Raw genomic sequence first — 18,662 nt, forward strand, 5'->3', positions numbered from 1 at the left:
GCTCGACCCCCGATTTTTCAGGGCGTTACAAGTTGGTATCAGAGCATGATTTGGATTAAACTGGACCTGTGTTATGGTCACACGACGCCCACTGATGTACTTTAACTTAGGAGGGTGCGATAAAATGTAGAAACGGTTATAGGATTTTCAGTTTCGTCGGTCGTTGGATTCGACCGAAACTGACCATCGTAGTTCACCCCGTAGACACCTGTGATCGTGTAAAACGATCATAATCTCCCTCTAGTCCGTCAATTGATGAGTATGGACGTCAATTCAGTCAATCCTATGCGTAAAACATGCCAAAAGCGTGAATACTTGCAAGTTGGAGTGCGAACGTGCATCGGACGAATGCGGGGGGGCTATACCGCAACTTATGATGGGATCCGAGGTGGGTCCCACACGTTTTTGGCATTCGGGGGGGTGGGGATGGACGCCACCCTCGTGCAGAGCCACCGCCGGTTAGACAGACCCTGGGCGAAGCCTCTGCCTGCCCGGCGGGACCTCGCCAATCGACCGACTGTGGGGTCCTCTACACACGTGTGGGACCCCTCTCCTCCCTCTAAAAATTCATTTTAGGGTGTTTTTGCAAAATTTCAACCCCCTCCACTCCATATTCTCTCCCAAACCCCTCAAATCTTTCTTCCTCTCTAACCCATTGCACTAAACCCATCTTCAAGCTTCGAATCTTCTTCCTTCATCATCACTACCTCCCTATTTCTCTTTCCAAGTGATTTAAACCCCACTACCTCTTTCAATCTCCTCTCAAATCTTCTTCCATACCTTCAAGACACTCCTTTTCCTCCATTTTCACACCATCTTCCATTTCCTTCCCAATTGAGTACACAAACCCATTGGTGTGTCTCAAAACTCCAAAACCCACCAACCCATCCTATTTTCCATGGCTTTCTTTGAAGTGGTCACCGCCATCTTCTCCATCTCTACGCTCTTATCTCTCATGACGAGGAAAAGAGCGGCCCTGGATGAGGCCGGGCCAAGCCGACTACGTCTTCCTACAACCGCAAGGTCATGTTTGAAGCACACGTCGATGAGAAGATATTTGGGACGTACCCGGTCATCGATTTTCTCGCCGATAATGGGTGGGGTCCCATATTCGAGGGAAAAGTTCCTGCAAGTGGAAACACTGTGCTCACTTTTTATGCCTTCGTTTGAAATTTGATATATAAGCCCCTCCAGTTTACTATCCCGATAGGTAGGCAGGAGATTATGATTAGTGTGGATGATATTACTCGTGTCATGGCTGTTAAGAAGGGATTGATGCATGCTAGCGAGAAGGATTGCGCTAGTAAGCGGGAGAAGAGACTCCGCATGCGATTCCTGTGGCCAGCTCGAGCATTGGAGGTCAGTCTCTGGTGGGACAGTGTCCTCCGGACCATTGCTGCCGGATACATGTGGACGTGGGAGGCTTTCGAAACCCGCTTTCACGAGAAGTACTTTCCTCTCACGTATCGGCATGAGAAAGAGAGTGAGTTCCTTCGCCTCCGTCAGGGAGGGAAGTCTGTTGCTAAGTATGAGAATAGATTCACGGATCTGGCTAGGTATGCTCCGTTGATATTAATCGATCAGCCAATGCGAATGCGACAGTTTTCAGAGGGCCTGCGACCCGAGATACGCTCGAAGATGTGTTGCGCTAGCATATCTAGCTATGCTGAGCTGGTGGGCATGTTTCTGCGAGCGGAGCAGGATGGGGATAGATTATCCTGCACGCGCATGCTTATGGTTCCTAGGCCGCGATCAGATTTACCGAGCAGGCCGTTCCTCTGCATGAGGCCCCATGTAGACTCATCTCCTAGACTTGCAGCTCCACCAGCTCCTGTGAGACGACCAGACTTGTGGTGCACTTACTGTAAGAGGTCGGGCCATGTAGATACGTACTGTTTCACCAAGATGAGGAACAATGGCTTCTCACCGCCTCAAAGGATCAACCACCCGCTTCCTCAGACGATTGTAGCTCCACCTCTACGGTTAGCACCAGCACATCCATCTTTTCGGCTGCCTGCACCCCGATTTAGGCCGCCTCAGTGACCTATGGTACCGCAATCGAACCATTCTCAACAGGCTCGGGTGCATTCACTTACAGTGGAGGCATCTGAGACAGTAGACATGGCACCGATGGCTTTCGAGGTCATGACACAGATCCAAGGTATTCCAGTTTTCTTATTGGTGAACACTGGGTCCCTTATCTCCATCATTTCATGCACGACAGTCAAGCGACTAGCGTTGGACATTGCGCCTACGAAGGGAGTGAGAATCACTACCGCTACAGAGACCTTTTCAAATTTTACCCGGATTTGTGAGGCTTGCTCAGTAGATTTGGGTAGTAGGATGGTGCTCGTTGACCTGATTATCGCCCCACTATGGCACTACGACATTATCCTTGGTATGGATTGGCTCACCGAGATGAAGGTGGAGATTGATTGTGATACCCGGGTAATGACAGCCTATGGACCTGAGGGCACGGTCTTTATTTTTCCAGTGCAGGTCAGTTGGCCCTACCGTGTTAGTTGTTACGCTACCTTGTTAGAGCAGGTTGATGGCCCGACGTTAGGGAATACGTCAGTAGTCCAGGAGTTTGAGGACGTGTTCAGGACGATTCTTGGACTGCCTCCTCAGCGCGAGATCGATTTTACCATCGACCTGGTGCCTGGTGCGACACCCATTTCATTACCGACGTATCGCATGCCTCCATGCGAGATGGAGGAATTGAGGAAACAGATCAACGATCTATTGGATGCAGGTTTTATATGACCTAGCGATGGATCTCTGCGATTGTGTATTGATTATCGCAGGCTGAACCAAGCGATGGTGAAGAACAAGTATCCCTTACCTAGGATAGATGATCTGTTTGATCAGTTGAAGGGGGCACAGTATTTCTTGAAGATTAACTTACAGTCAGGGTATCACCAGTTGTGTGTCAGGGATGAGGACGTGCAGAAGACAGCATTCAGAACCAGCTTCGAGCACTACGAGTTTCTCGTGATGTCGTTTGGACTCACAAATGCCCCGGCCGTGTTCGTGGACTTGATGAACCGGGTGTTTCGGCCGTATCTATTCTGATTCGTCATCGTGTTTATAAATGACATCCTAATATACTCCAAGAGTCGGGAAGATCACGAGGAGCACCTGCGAGTAGTCTTCGATGCTCTCAGGGAGAACCAGTTGTTTGCACAGCATAAGATGTGCGACTTCTGGAAAGAAGAAGTTAAGTTCTTGGGACATGTGGTGTCGAAGGAAGGGATAGCTGTGGACCTTGCTAAAGTAGCCGTAGTTCAGGACTGGGAGCAACCCGATTCGGTTACCGAGGTGAGGAGTTTCCTTGGCTTGGCAGGTTACTATCGACGTTTCATTCGGGATTTTTCTAAGAGAGCCTGACCGTTGTCTCAGCTGACTCAGAAAGATCTCAAGTTTGCCTGGACTGAGAAGGCCAAAGTAGCTTTTCAGGAACTGAAGGATAAGTTGACATCCACCCCTGTGCTAGTATTGTTAGAATAAGGGGTCAAGTATATGATATATACCGACGCGTCTCGTGTTGGTTTGGGTTGCGTCCTTATGCATCGTGTCAGTTAAGGAAGCACGAGGAGAACTATCCTACGCATGACTTAGAGTTAGTAGCCGTTATCTTTGCATTGAAGCTCTGGAGACATTACCTCTATGGAGAGGAGTTCGAGCTCTTTTATAACCACAAGAGCCTTAGGTACATATTCACGCAGAGGGACTTGAATATGAGACAGCGGCGGTGGATGAAAACCTTAAAGGACTTCAAGTTCGAGGTCTCCTACCATCCTGGCAAGGCCAACCTTGTGGCATACGCGTTGAGCCGCAAGAAGGCGATAACATTTGCGGCCCCGCTGATGATAGCAGAGTGAGATATGGTAGAGTTTGTGCGAAACTTTGAGCAAAAACTTATGGTAGATGAGTCGTTCGAGAGCATCGCACATATTCGGGTATAGTCACTTATTGATGATAGGATCATCACGACTCAGAAAGACGACGAGCTATTGGTGAAGATGAGAGAGCAGCTTAGTGACGATGTAGACTTATAATGGAGAATTGGTACGGATGGGGGTTTACATTATCGTGGTTGCCTATGCGTCCCAAACCTTTATGATTTGAGGAAGGAAGTTTTCGAGGCTGCTCACAATTCGAGGATGGCAATGCATTTTGGCAATACGAAGATGTACCGCGACATGAAGCGATCATACTGGTGGGACAATATGAAGGCCCATATAGCAGAGTATGTATCACGTTGTCTCACGTGCCAGCAGGTCAAGACAGAACATCCCCGACCTCCTGGACTGCTTTAGCCCATGCCCATAGCTGAATAGAAATGAGACTTCATCTCTATGGATTTTATCTAAGGGCTGCCGAAGACGAGGAAGGGACATGACTCCATCTGGGTGATCGTGGACCAGTTGACGAAATCGGCTCATTTTCTCCCTATTAGAGTTTCAACCTCTGCGGATGATTTGGCCAAGCTGTACATCAAAGAGATTGTACGTCTGCATGGAGTTCATATGAAGATCGTGTCGGACCGAGACACGCAATTTACATATATTTTCTGGACTCATTTTCTGGAAGTAATGGGTGTGAAATTGAAGTTCACTACCGCGTTCCACCCACAGACTGACGGGCAGACGGAGCGCGTGAATCAGGTGTTAGAAGATATGCTGCGAGCTTGTGTGCTGGATTTTAAGGACAGTTGAGACAACTGTCTTCCTCATGCAGAGTTCGCTTATAACAACAGTTTTCAGGCGAGTATTAGTATGGCTCCCTATGAAGCCTTGTATGGGCATCCCTGTCGGTCACCGCATTGCTGGGCAGAGGTTAGCGAGAAGAGCCTGATTGGCCTAAAGTTAGTTCAGGTGACTTCAGAGAAGATCGATATTATTAGGCATCGGCTTTTGGCAGTACAGAGTAAATAAAAGAGCTACGCAGATATGAGATGGTGACCGCTAGAGTTTGAGGTTGGAGACCATGTGTTTCTAAAAGTTTTTCCCATGAAGAGAGTCCTTCTGTTTGGCAAGAAGGGGAAGCTCACGCCAAGATATATTGGCCCATTCCAGATATTGGATCGAGTGGGGGTGGTAGCGTACCACTTGGCTTTACCCACACCAGTCTTAGGCGTGCACAACGTATTTTATGTATCTATGCTGAAGAAATACGTTCCCGATCCTTCCCACATTATCAAGTGGGAGCAGGTATAGTTGAGTGAGGATGCTACTTATATACTGCGACCGACGCATGTTTTACATAGGAAGGAGCAGGTGTTGTGCAGTAAGGTGATTCCACTTGTGAAGGTTCTGTGGACACATCACACTGAGGAGGAGGCTAGTTGGAAAACGGAAGCCGAGGTCCGAAAGAACTACCCTCAGATTCTCAAGGAGTATGAAAAGGTACTAATTTTGAGGATAAAATTTTTCTTTAAAGGGGGTAGATTGTGATGTCTTGAAAAAATCCGTACAAAGACCCGAACACCACCTCAGGCAGAAATCACTAAGGACCAAATCCTTTAGAAATTTAGCGAGAATTAACTAGTATTAAACTATATTACCTGTGAAATTAGCACTAATCATTTTAAATACGTTCTGTAAGACCCAAAATGAGTAGAACCGTTAATGCTATATTACCTAGAAACTTAGGATCCATCTTAAAACCCAGTTGCTCTCGGAAGCATCATGAAACTCCATATCGGACCTGGACCATGCGTTGAAAGTCCGATTACCCCAAAACTATATGGTTATGACTGCATTACTAGACTTGACAGCCACCTCGGAAATCAAGTCCTAATGATATCCAGGAATGCACAACTTAAGCCCGGAGCGAAGTATGTGAGAAACATGAATATATTTAGGAAATGAAATAAAACTTAAGTGAATTGATTCGTTCACTTGTAGGCCAAATCTAAGGATTCAGACCATCAAAATCTGACCCAATTACATGCTCGGATCAGGAAAAATTTTCAACACATGTCAGTACACTTGTGGCCCTGATCGAGTACCGGTGACTGTTGAACTGAAACTGGTCCGCCACGGTCGATCTGTAAATCCGATTGGACCGAAAACTTAACTTGACCTAGATCCAATGTTAGGGAGCTTAAGTCCAATCGCATGCAAAAAAAGGGGCCTCCGAAAGTATTCCGTTGGACCGAAATTATTGCCCTTTGGCTATAACCTAAGTATACCTTAGCTCTGGGGCCATTTCCATTAGTCTTACATAAAGGCCTAAAACCCTCTCTCACCCTTCACATACGAATTTCTAACCCTAGGTGAGAGAAGAGAAAAAGAAAGAGAAGGAAAGAGAGAGAAAGTGTGAGGGAAAGCTAGGGTTTGCTGCAGAGATTCTTCCCTGTCGCTCTACGTATCGTATCACCGCTACCGTATCGCTATACTAGCGATTCTGGTTCCGTTTTTGGGTAAGAAATCCTAACCCTAACCTATTTTAGGGTTTCAAATAGAGTAAAGGATGAAATAACTAATCTATTTCATACTGTAGGTTGCAGTGTGGAAACTCCTATATAGGAGGATTTGCTATAACATATGTTTTAACTGATTTATTACATGTATGTAACATGTGTAGACTAAGTGTTTAATGAAATGTGTGAATGAGAAAATACTGATTTAAATGTATGTAATGAGGGTGTTGAGATAGGATTCTCAATCCCCTTATCTATGGTTACAGTTTCTTTATATAACCTACCTTACTACTATGTGATTGATGGATGAACTGCCTATGTATTGTAACATGTGTAGTATGTGCTATATTGAAATGCTCAGATAAGATTTATATTTAGATTTGGTTGTCACATGCTGGCTTTGGTTGTTACACATGAATGTTAATGTTTGAAGTGTGATTGGGGTTACAATGTAGCCCAGGCAATCGGTAACGATTTACGATCGATGGTCGAATTGATTTAGCCACGACGGATACGTTCGACAAATCTGAACCGTACATCATTTGATGGCAGTGGTTAGGCCACGCGGAATGCTTATGCATTTCATGTCGATTAAATCGACGTATGCCCGTACTAGTCAAGCTTGCCAAGTAAGCCGATTGGCTCGATATATGTTCACCATGTATAGACGCTACTGCTTGAATCTAAGATACCAAACTTACCAGTGGAAACCTCGTTTAACCTTGGTACCTTGATCTAATAAGTCTAATGAGCTGGACATGGTGGTGTATGGGACACTGTGGTAAAGTTATCGGCCTACGTTGGGTGACGAGCCTCCCCATAGTGACCAGTGAGCAACCCAAACTCATGAGCCGAATTTGGTGGTGTATGAGATACTATATTCGAGCTGTCGGCCTACGATCAGGTGACTAGCCCGTAATGACCACGAGTATACACTGGGACTATGCTAAGGTGACGAGCCTTTTCGTAGTAACCTCGAGTATAAACCAGGCCTGCACTGAGGTGACGAGCCACTCCGTAGTGACCTAAAAACTGCCTATCGTATGTGACTACTAGGATTGACGACCCTAGATGAATCAATGTTTGGGTATATGATTTAAAGGGAGGTGCCTTAGCTTCCCAATCCTGCTGTATGAATATGTCTAATTAAGAACTTGGTTAATCACGCACATGCACCGCATTGTATGTGCCTTTGGCGTTGGAGTTGAGCACAGTGGGAGTGTAGCATGCCACGATTGTGAGATGATGTCGCAGAGGGAGTGCAGGCGAGGGCATACATCATTATCACATATCATCCTTGCATTAACAAGAGTATTTAGGATATGAGTGTTGTACTACTTTATCATTACTGCTTGACTGAATTGATAATATGTTAACCTTTGCTTTATGGCTCCACTGAGTTGATCACTCACTCCCACATTCTGGGATGGTGTTTTAACACCAACCAGACCCTGTTGTAAATGCAGATGATGGCGATGCTTTCGAGGCAGAGCCGATATTTTTCGATGATGAGGAGGAGTTCTCCTACATGCAGCTATCAGGCAGGTCTATGTAGACCGTGTACTGATCGGCAGGGTTACAGGGATGCTGTCTAGATGCCATTACACTTGTCATTTTATATTTTGGACCACCCATGTATATTCATTTTGTCCATTTTGGGAGTATACATGTATATATATTTAACCTGGTAACATGTTCATACTTTGAAGACTTACAACAGTTTATACATTTTATATAATTATCACATTCTTCCGCTTGTAAAACTTAACTGTCTCTGAAGTATGATATGTTGTTTGGTATAATCCCACTCATGTTTAAGGCACTAATATAAACAACATTTAATCATCATTTTCTTTGTTGCATAAGTGATGTGTTGGAACTCGGGAGTTGGGCTCCTACTCGACCCCCAATTTTCAAGGCGTTACAATCTTCTAGATATTCAACTCAACCACTATAGGCATGCCATTCTCTAAATCCTCTAGAAGACCCATCTAGGTGAATTTTCTAGGAAATACAACTTCTCATTAATTTTAAGAGATTCAACCAACCTTCCATCACCTTGGTCACCTCAAAGGCGCACTACATGCAAGGTATTTGATTATGGAGCTGTAGTCGTGGAAAAGCATCCGCATCATGATCGTGGGAGCAAATAGAAGTTGATTGAAGTACAAGTGAGCATTGATCAAGCTACCCAAGAAGGCGCTACAAGAGGGGCTCAATCCGACAAGTTAGTTGTAAGCGTAAGTGTCTATCTACTCACTTTCCTTGTGTAGGATTGATAATAAGAGTTTGTGACCCAAACTCGACCACATTCTTGTGTAGGACCTTAGCTCTTATGTAGGGCATAATTTGTAGGTTCATGTGTAAGGCCTAAATCAAGTCATTGTGTAGGCCACCCGACATGATTGTTTATGTGTCAGTCTCTGTGGGAGCCTTCAACGGGAGTAAACGTAGAGCTTTATGTAGGACCGAAGTTATTGGTTAGCCTAAGAAAAACCAACTAAAGTCTCTTGCGAGTGCCTCCGGCGGGAGTGGATGTACTAGGTTTTTGTGTAGGACCTTAACTCTTGTGTAGGGCTTAAATCCAGGTTCTTGTGTAGGACTTTGTCTTTTGTGTAAGACCTTGGCTCTTGTGTAAGACATTGGTTCTTATGTAGGGCTAAGGTTAGAGGTTAAATTAATTAAAATTTTCGATAGTAAAATCCAGTACACCAATGGGTTGAGTGCGTCCGCTGGGAGTGGAGTATGCAAGTAACCGAACCACTATACATGATTGTGTTTAAGATTGTTATTTTTACATTTATTTAATTATCCTAATATGTTGAATGCTTAATTATAAGCATTCATAATTAGATGAATGCTAGGTGTTGATAGTTAGCACATCCCATACACATACGTACACCATCATGTTATAGACTATCTTCTTATTGACATATTATTTGTAGTCTATGTGATTGGACCCTCTATTGACTTGAAAGCCTTAGAGTTAAATTATTCTGCTTAGTTTAATTTTTAATTAGTTTAAGTTAGGCAATTAAGTTTTTAAAATACTTATTTTTAAATTGGTCCTAATCACCCCCTCTAGGACATAGCCTTCATTCCTTAGATCCATTAAGCTTTCGCACGCATAGCTGTGGTAATCCTATTACGCCACAGACAAACTTTCAATATATATATATGTATGTGTGTGTGTGTGTGTGTGTGTGTGTATAGAGAGAGAGAGAGATGCTCACACATAGCTAGTTGGACAATTCAAATTGGTCCAACTAGCTGTGCATTAAAAGGCAAAAATGCCTCTTTTTTTCACATGCAATGCCTCCTTACGAGAGGCTACATAACATCAATTCTTACATACGTAAGATGAAAATACGTGTCACAAATATAACCTATTTATCAAATATGTGCCACTAATTAAATTTTATGTATAAAAAAATAGTAAATGGTCCTCATCGTGGGAGCCACACATGCGAGTTGAATATGAATAGTTGAAATAGATTTCTAATAACCCACTTTTCTTGTAAAAGAATATCCTACCATTAATCACTGAAAAATTATATTTTATATCCTTTACATGCTTACAAGGGACCCTGCCTAATTAACGGACCAGATTTGTTACACATGTGGTGCATCGCCTGAATACATCACACATGTACAACTTCTATAATTATCCCAATTCATTTAGAAAAAGCCTCCTCTCTCTCTCTCTCTCTTCATTTAATGCTCATTATCTGCATTTAATGCTCTCTCTTTGCCCCCATAACCATTGGAAACCGACAGGGATTGTTTGCCAAAGCCTCCTGGAGGAACTTATGTGTGGGGAAGCTAGGTGGGGCCCATGTGATGTTTGTGATAAATCTACCCTATCCATTAGTTTTGTTAGATCATGTTAGTACATGGGCCCAAAAATGAAGTAGATCCAAAAAATTGAGTGGGCCGCGTGAGAGGAAAAAGTGAGGATTGAATGTCCACCATCGAAACATTCTTGGGGCTACAAAAGTTTTGGATCCAGCTAATATTTTCTTTTTTAGTTCATCCCAATATGAATGACCTTAGGAATGGTATGGATGGCATATGAACATAGCGGTGGACCTAGGGCGGTTTCAACTGTAAGCAATCCCTTACTCACTTTTTTCAAGTTGTGCGGCCCACGTGAGTTTTGGATATGCCTTAATTTTTTGCCAGTTTCCTAACATGATCTAGAAAAACAGATGGAAGGGGTGGATTTATCACAAACATCACGATGGGCTCCACCTAGCCTCCCGTGGTAGGAAGTTCCTTTGGAAGGCTTTGGCAGGCAATTGATAGACAATGGAAACAAATTGAGTTTCCGTAGCCAAACTCTATGGGGCAACTATGATGTATTGTTTTTATCCATGTTTACCATCCAATTTGTAAGATTTTTTTAGCTCATGAACCCACAAATGAGGCAAATCCAAGTCTCAGATGGATCACATAGTGGGGGTTGAACGCCCACCTTTAAAAACTCATTTAGTGTTGCAGAAGTTTGTAATCAAGTTAATATTTGTGTTTTCCCTTCATCCAAGTTTATTTAAACTTATAAACAAGTTGGATGGCAAATAAACGTCATAGTGGACCCTAGGAAGGTTTCAACGGTGGGTCATTATCATCACTTCTTCTATGGTGCGGTCCACTTGAGCTTTGGATTTGCCTGATTTTTTAATTTATACTCTAAAATGATCTTTAAAATGGATGCACGTCATGGATTAACTCCTTACATCAGGGTGGCCTCCACAAATTCTTGCATGGACTGTCCAGGCGTGAGCAAGATGTTACATGCGATGGGCATTCAAAGGGCTCTCTTTTACTATATAGGATGTGGTTTTTTACACTTCTTTGAAATACGGATCTAAGGCTGTCAATGGCCGGGTTATGTCACGCCCCAAACTCGGAAACCGGGTTCACAAAATTCTCGATCGCCGAATCCGGCGCCAACAGCCTCCGTAGAACCCCATTCTCGACCCCCAGCGCCCATTTGCCAGGTTCCGATCCTGGGATGCTACAAGGAGGATTTTGTACATCAGTTTGATTCGTAATAAGCATAACCAAAGGCATAACCCACAAACAACAACCAAAAACTCCATCACATTTCCACTATAATCAAAAACTTTACAAGTACAATGAGCATAAGGAAAATACAATGAAGATAGACCAAAACTCCAAAAGAAGATCAGCCACGCGTTCAAGCCTCAGCGCTGCTGCGATCCAACGTCACCTGCACGCAACGGTCGTGCATAAGCTTATAGAAAGCTTAGAGGGTGGTGAAAGTGTATGCTCAAGGTGATAATGTAGTCATGCAGTATCAGAGTAATGCGGAACATGCTGATGAATGCTAAGAATCCCATTAGCCGTACCAAGGCCATGCGGTGCAAAGAATGATGTCGGCCATACCAAGGCCATGCAATGCAAAATGCAAGTCAAGCATACAAATCCTCATCTAAGTCCACATGTCAATACGGCTCAAATCGGGAATATCGGGGTCTAGTACACTCCAAGCCGATTGCCGCCCCATCGCGCGCAATAAGGTGAGTGGAAAAGACCTCACTATCCGCGCCAATATCGGCTCGGCTCGTCAATAGCGGACCCATTCCTCGAGCGGTCAGACTCCTAGCATTGCCCCTACTCTCGGGCGGGTAAGGCCACACCCCTTCCAACCGACCACGACACGGTGGAAAACGCGGCTCTGGTAATCGGCAATCAACGCTCATGCATCCACTCGGTCAGACGTTGGAGCAACCTCCGGTACCATAAGGGTTTAGGGACTTTCACCCAGGATATCTATCGCACCCCATGTAGAACAATATTTCCGATCCAATCCCGCCAACCACGATACTCCTATGGAGGCTACAGCCCTGTCGCTAGGGCGTACAATATCCATATCACACAATGCGAATGCATGAATCACACTAATCAGTCATGCAGCAATCCTGCGCGTATCGTGCGCTCATGTAGGGCAACATCCCCTATATGGGAGTCCCTAAACAATCTACCCAAAGACTTATGCTATGATCAGTCATCTCTCATATCAAGCATACATATGATGCATATGATCATGAATCATGAAATTTAAACATGCTATATAGGATGGATGACATGCATAACGAAGGTGGGCCTAGACGACCTGCACATAACACGCATGGGCCCGCCAATGGGCCCTAGGGAAGGGCATAATGCGGACATTTAACCAACATTATACTTGCAATGTGGACGTCAAACCAACATTGCTCCCAAGGCACGACTGTCATAAATCATGTCGGGATTGCACATTGCAATGGACCTTTGGTATATCTCATTGGGCCTTTAATACATCAAATGAGCCGTATCATATGGGCCTATATTCATTAAGCGGGCCGCACCAATGGGCCTTATGTACATTGCAATGGGCTATAACCCGGGGGCTTCAGAACATATCAAATAGGCCTAAGCTTATGGGCCTTACACGTGTCAAATGGGCCTCTACAGTTGGGCTCCATATGTACATCAAATGGGTCTACTCACCTGGGCCTTATATGTATCAAATGGGCCTCACCAATTGGGCCCCATGTGCACATCAAATGGGCCTCAACTCATTGGCCCCATTACATCAAATGGGCCTCGACCCATGGGCCCCTAATACATTAAATGGGCCTCGACCCATGGGCCTTATATATACATCAAAGTGGGCCTCAACCATGGGTCACAAGTACTGAGGTGGGCCTCCCACCATCAATAAATTATATATAATATAATATATATACACACACACACACACACATATATATATATATATATGTATATATAACATATAATATTATATATAATATAACATTATATATATACACATAACATATATTATATATAATATAATATTATATATATACATATAACATATATTATATGTAATATAATATTATATATAAATATATATACACACACCAGCACACACATGCACCCACACACACACGCGCACACACACACAGTGGGCTCCACCGTCCAGGCGGACGGTGGAGATAAAACACGTACATCACTATGGGCTTCATGTGGGGCCCACCATAATGTTTATATTCCATCCGGACCGTTGATAAGGTCCAGCAGACCTAGATGGAGGGTGAAAATAAATTTCACCCTGTTCCAAAACTTCTGTGGGCCAAAAAGGTTCCAAGAGAGTCTAATTCACACTGTTTCCTTTGATGTGGGCCGCCCGAGTCTTGGATCGCCGATTTTTGGGGTGGGCCCACGTCGATAGTGGCTCACCCGATGAACGGGTTAGATGGCACATAAACGCCAGGGGGGCCCCAGGCCGTGGCGCATGCCGTCCGTCCGCCGCCGCCGGACATGGCGCCTGCCGCCGCAACGCCGACAACAAAGAGGAATGCTTCTTCATTTATTTATTCATTTTATGTTTTTCAGAAAATCTGATTTCATAGGTGGGGTCCACATCCGGTGAATCCACACCATCCAATGGCTTCTTCCATGGCTCACCACGAGCAAAACAAGTCCAATATTGGACATATTTCAATGTACAACCAATCAAGGAAGTTTTCAATGGTGAAAACCACCATTTGCTATGGTATGGCCCGCCTGAAGGTCTGATGGATCCCACCTTCTGGCTCAACGCCTAAAATCATCTTGGGAAAGGAATGAACGGCATGGATTTAATACCTACATCAAGGTGGGGCCTACATGAGTGGACCACTCCAAGGTTTAAAAAAAAAAAGATATTTGTGTTCCCTTCCAGCAACGACGCTGGACTTTTCAAGTACTTAGGAGGTGGGCCCTGCTTAGGTGGGCCACCAGGGAATGGATGGCAGGGTACTTACACATAGAAAGTGGGCCCCACTTTTAAATGATTTGGATAAAATGCCTACCTCATGGTGGGGTCCATTCAAGTGGGCCACATAATCTCATTATTACAAAAATAAAATAAATAAATAAATAAGATAAAAGGGAGAGAGATGGAGAGTGAGACCGTGTGATGGAGGGACCCCGGCACTATGGGCCCTCCCTTGCACTAAATCATACATCAAGTGGGTCCCATTTTATGTGGCCCATTAAAATTAAATCCAACGGTGGAGATCCCTTCTCCACCAAATTAAACGGTCTAGATGACCCTAAATATACAAGAAGATAAACATCATGATGGGGTCCATGGAGGATGGCCCCGTCATGGAATGATCATGATGATCCAAGTGGGCCATCGGCCACATCTTAGGGTCCAAAGCGAGATCCAAACCATTGATCGGTTGGCCTCACTTGGCCCATCAAAAAAAAAACATCAAAACTATCCTATCCAAACACCCACCGCTTGATCTTCTTGCTCCCTTGGCTTCCTTAGCTCCTTGAGCTCCTCTTTGATGGAGGAAGATGAGAAATGGATGGTTGAGATGAGAGATGAAGGGGTGGGAAAGGTGGACCTCACAAGTGAAGTTTTCTCACCATGGGAGGACCATACGTATGGGACTTGCTATGGGAGAGTTTGAATGAGAGAGAGACTTGTAAGGGAGAGAGAGAGAGGGAGTGAGATGGGTGATGGAGTGATGGGGGATGGTTTGGGTTGAAAATTGTAAAAAGAGGTATGGTTAATGTTGAAAATGGGAAAAAGAGGAGTGGTGAGGTGGAAAGAGGGTAGACTTTTGTAAAAGGTGAAGATGGGTTGTTGTACTTGAGGTATGGGATGCTTTAATGGTTAATTGATGGGACTAATTGTAGAGATTCCCTCGAAATCCGCAACACGCGGTGTTTCTTCGGAATAAACGCTGATCGGCATCTTCTTGCCTGGGTATCGGTTCGGTGCGCAAGTCACGGCGTTGGAACCGCGGCGACGACGCGGTCGCTATGATATAACTTTCAGACCAAGCCGACGTCGGTGCGCGGGACCTGGCTTAGGATCGTGCGCAAACACCGAATACAGTGCGAAGATTGCCGGAATTTGACCGGAAGGACCGCGGAAGCTAACATAACAGTACGGATTAGGACACGGGTCTTACAGGTTAGGACTGGGCCGAGCTCTGTCAAATGCCAGCCTATAATTTTGAACCTAAGCGTAAATTTGTCCCGGGCTTGTGATAGGCTAAAATAGTCCAGCCCGAGTTTGCCCTAGGACATTTACACAAAGCCCGACTCGAGTCCGCCCGAGCCCAAGCCCTGAATATCTAAGTGGATAAATGATAGTTTGGTGTGCCTCATGTGTGAGAGAGGGAGAGTGAAAGAAAAGGAAGAAAAGTAGGTTTAGAAAAGACCTATCGACCTGGGCTTGGCTAGGTTTATGGGCTTTTAGGGAGCTAAGCCCGAGTCCGGCCCGATTTACAATCATGCTCCTGATTTAAGTCCGAGCCCGACTGTCGGGCCTAATACACCACCCCAAACACAGCCCAATACATGTCAAGCCCGAAGGCCTGTTGGGACTACCCAACCCATTGATAGCCCTATACAGATCCCTTGAAATCTGGAAGGGAGTTCCAATACGCATGCACTCAAGAGTATACACATGTGGTGTATTCAAATGATGCACTACTTGGGTAAAAAATCCAGTCTTTTAATTAGATAAGGTCCCTTGTAGGACATAAAGTATAATTTTTCTGTGATCAATAGTACGATATTCTTTTATAAAAAGAGTGGGTTGCTAGAAATCCATTCCAACTATTCAGATTCAACTCACATGTGTGGCTCTCATGATGAGGATCATTTATTAATTTTTACAGATAAAATTTAATTAGTAGGCCTTATTTGATGAACAAGATGGATCAATGATGAACAAGATGGATCTATGACACTTATTCCCATCGTGCCTAAGTAAGAGTTTATGTCATATAGCCACTCATAAGAGAGCATTACAAGTGAAAAAGAGAATTATTTTTGCCATTTAATGTACAATTAATTGGACTAATTTGCATTGTCCAACTCTCTCTCTCTCTCTCTCTCTCTCTCTCACACACACACACACACATATGGGAAATGGTACTATAAGGTAGACCATGGGAACTTCCCATGAGGTCGAGTTGTGTGGGCCCCCATGATGTGTGTTGAACATCTACCCCATCAGTCAGATGCACCGTTCTATGGTGTGCCATGGGCTTAAAAATCAATTCAATCCATGACTTGGGTGGGCCACACTACATACAACAGTTGAGAGGAGTTACCATCCCATTAAAACATCCATAATCATTTATTGAGCCCATCAAGATGTGGTTCACAAATCCAACCCAGCCATTGTGTGTGTCCCACTCAGATGAGGGGTCAGACCAAGTTTCAGCCACATACAAAAATCATGTGGGCCCCACCAAGTTCTTTTATATGTTTTAGCATGTCTTCACATGGTTGTAGATGGCATGGCCCACCTAAGTTTCATATACGGTTCATTTTTGGGATATCCGATAAACTAAAGGAACCCATCAAATTCACGGTGTTGATGTTCAATACACATCACAGTGGGCCCACACAGCTCGACCTCATGGGAAGTTCCATAAGGTGAACCTTATAGTACCATATATATATATATATATATATATATATATATATATATATATATATATATATATATATATATATATATATATATATATATATATATATATATATATATATATAGTCTCAGTCCAACCAATTGGACCACAAAGTACAATCCAACCAGTAGATAACATCCAACCTTTCATGTGTGTGGCATACAACCCGTCCTATACATTGGTGTTATCACAAGGTTCAACTTGTAATTTTTTTTTTCCCCCATTGAGTGCACCACACTTCGATTTTTATATTTAATAGCTAGAACTTGTTTTATATGGTGTGATCTACCTGTTAGACAGGGATGATTTTTTGCATTAGATGATTCTCACCGTTGGACAAACCTATTAAAGGGTTGGATGTCTGATGCACTTAATGGGCCTGTTTGGGAGCATGGATTTGAAAACCCCCGATTCCAAACCCCCTGGATTTGAAATCCTCCTATTGTGTTTGGCACCTTAGATTGAGAATCAACTTTAATCCCAAAGTAGCTATGCAGGGTGTATTTACAGGGGTTTGAATTTAATTACTAGATCAATTTTACTATCTCTAATTAGTGATGTATGTAATGTTTGACACAATCGTTATAATAAGCCGTTGAAATATATGCTTTGCCTGAAAATGATGAAATTTCAAGTCTTGGATGGGCCACAATCACAAGATCATGTTCGAGTGACTAACCATCGACTTTATATGCTGATTTACATGGACAATGTTTACACGGTGCTGATCATTATATTAAAGTAATTATAGTGATGCAATTGATAATCTAATTGTCTTGAGATATCGTTAGTCGGCCATGTGCCCAATAAAATAATAGTAGGGTGACACACATGTAACACATAAAACTCATAAAAAGATCTTAGAGGTAATCTAAACCCTCCCATGGATTTCAAACCTTCATTTTGAGTGAATTTGAAACGCCATCGTGCCATTCACAAGGGAATTTGAAATCCTCTCAAATCTATGGTGCCAAACGACCCCATAGGTTTGAATTTGGACTTGAGAGACCAACCCCCTCTCTCTACATATATAAACTCAAGTCGGGTCGAGCTGAACATCCACTCCAGCCTTTGGGTTTCTGAACTATGATACAACTATGGCCCATCTTACGAGTGATCTAGCATTATGGATGGGTCACGTATGTTCTTGGTGGACTGGCCCGATGAACGGTCCAGATCCCCCAGTCATATCAGCACACGTGGCATACATGGTTAAGATAAAAAAAAAACAAAACCAAAAACAAAACCCTTCATTAAGTACGTCCAATAGTTAGCGGGCCAATGTGATAAAAAATAAATTTATATTTTGAGTGAATTTGAAACGCCATCGTGCCATTCACAAGGGAATTTGAAATCCTCTCAGATCTACGGTGCCAAACGACCCCATAGGTTTGAATTTGGACTTGAGAGACCAACCCCCTCTCTCTATATATATAAACTCAAGTCGGGTCGAGCTGAACATCCACTCCAGCCTTTGGGTTTCTGAACTATGATACAACTATGGCCCATCTTACGAGTGATCTAGCATTATGGATGAGTCACGCATGTTCTTGGTGGACTGGCCCGATGAACGGTCCAGATCCCCCAGTCATATCGGCACACGTGGCATACATGGTTAAGATAAAAAAAAACAAAACCAAAAACAAAACCCTTCATTAAGTACGTCCAATAGTTAGCGGGCCAATGTGATAAAAACTAAATTTATATTTAAAATTAGACGTTGCAATAATTAG

The 18,662-nt window shown here is 43.7% G+C and overlaps 1 protein-coding gene across 1 annotated transcript; it reads left to right on the top strand.

Annotated features, from left to right (window-relative positions):
* Window positions 1–1,254: 1,254 nt before the first annotated feature.
* Window positions 1,255–2,043, top strand: LOC131247108 (uncharacterized). The gene has a single exon (XM_058247547.1). It carries the CDS (start codon window positions 1,255–1,257, stop codon window positions 2,041–2,043), a length of 789 nt encoding a protein of 262 aa, XP_058103530.1.
* The last annotated feature ends 16,619 nt before the right edge of the window (window positions 2,044–18,662 follow it).

The sequence above is a fragment of the Magnolia sinica genome, chromosome 5 (genome assembly GCF_029962835.1).
Source record: "Magnolia sinica isolate HGM2019 chromosome 5, MsV1, whole genome shotgun sequence".
Lineage (NCBI taxonomy): Eukaryota > Viridiplantae > Streptophyta > Magnoliopsida > Magnoliales > Magnoliaceae > Magnolia > Magnolia sinica.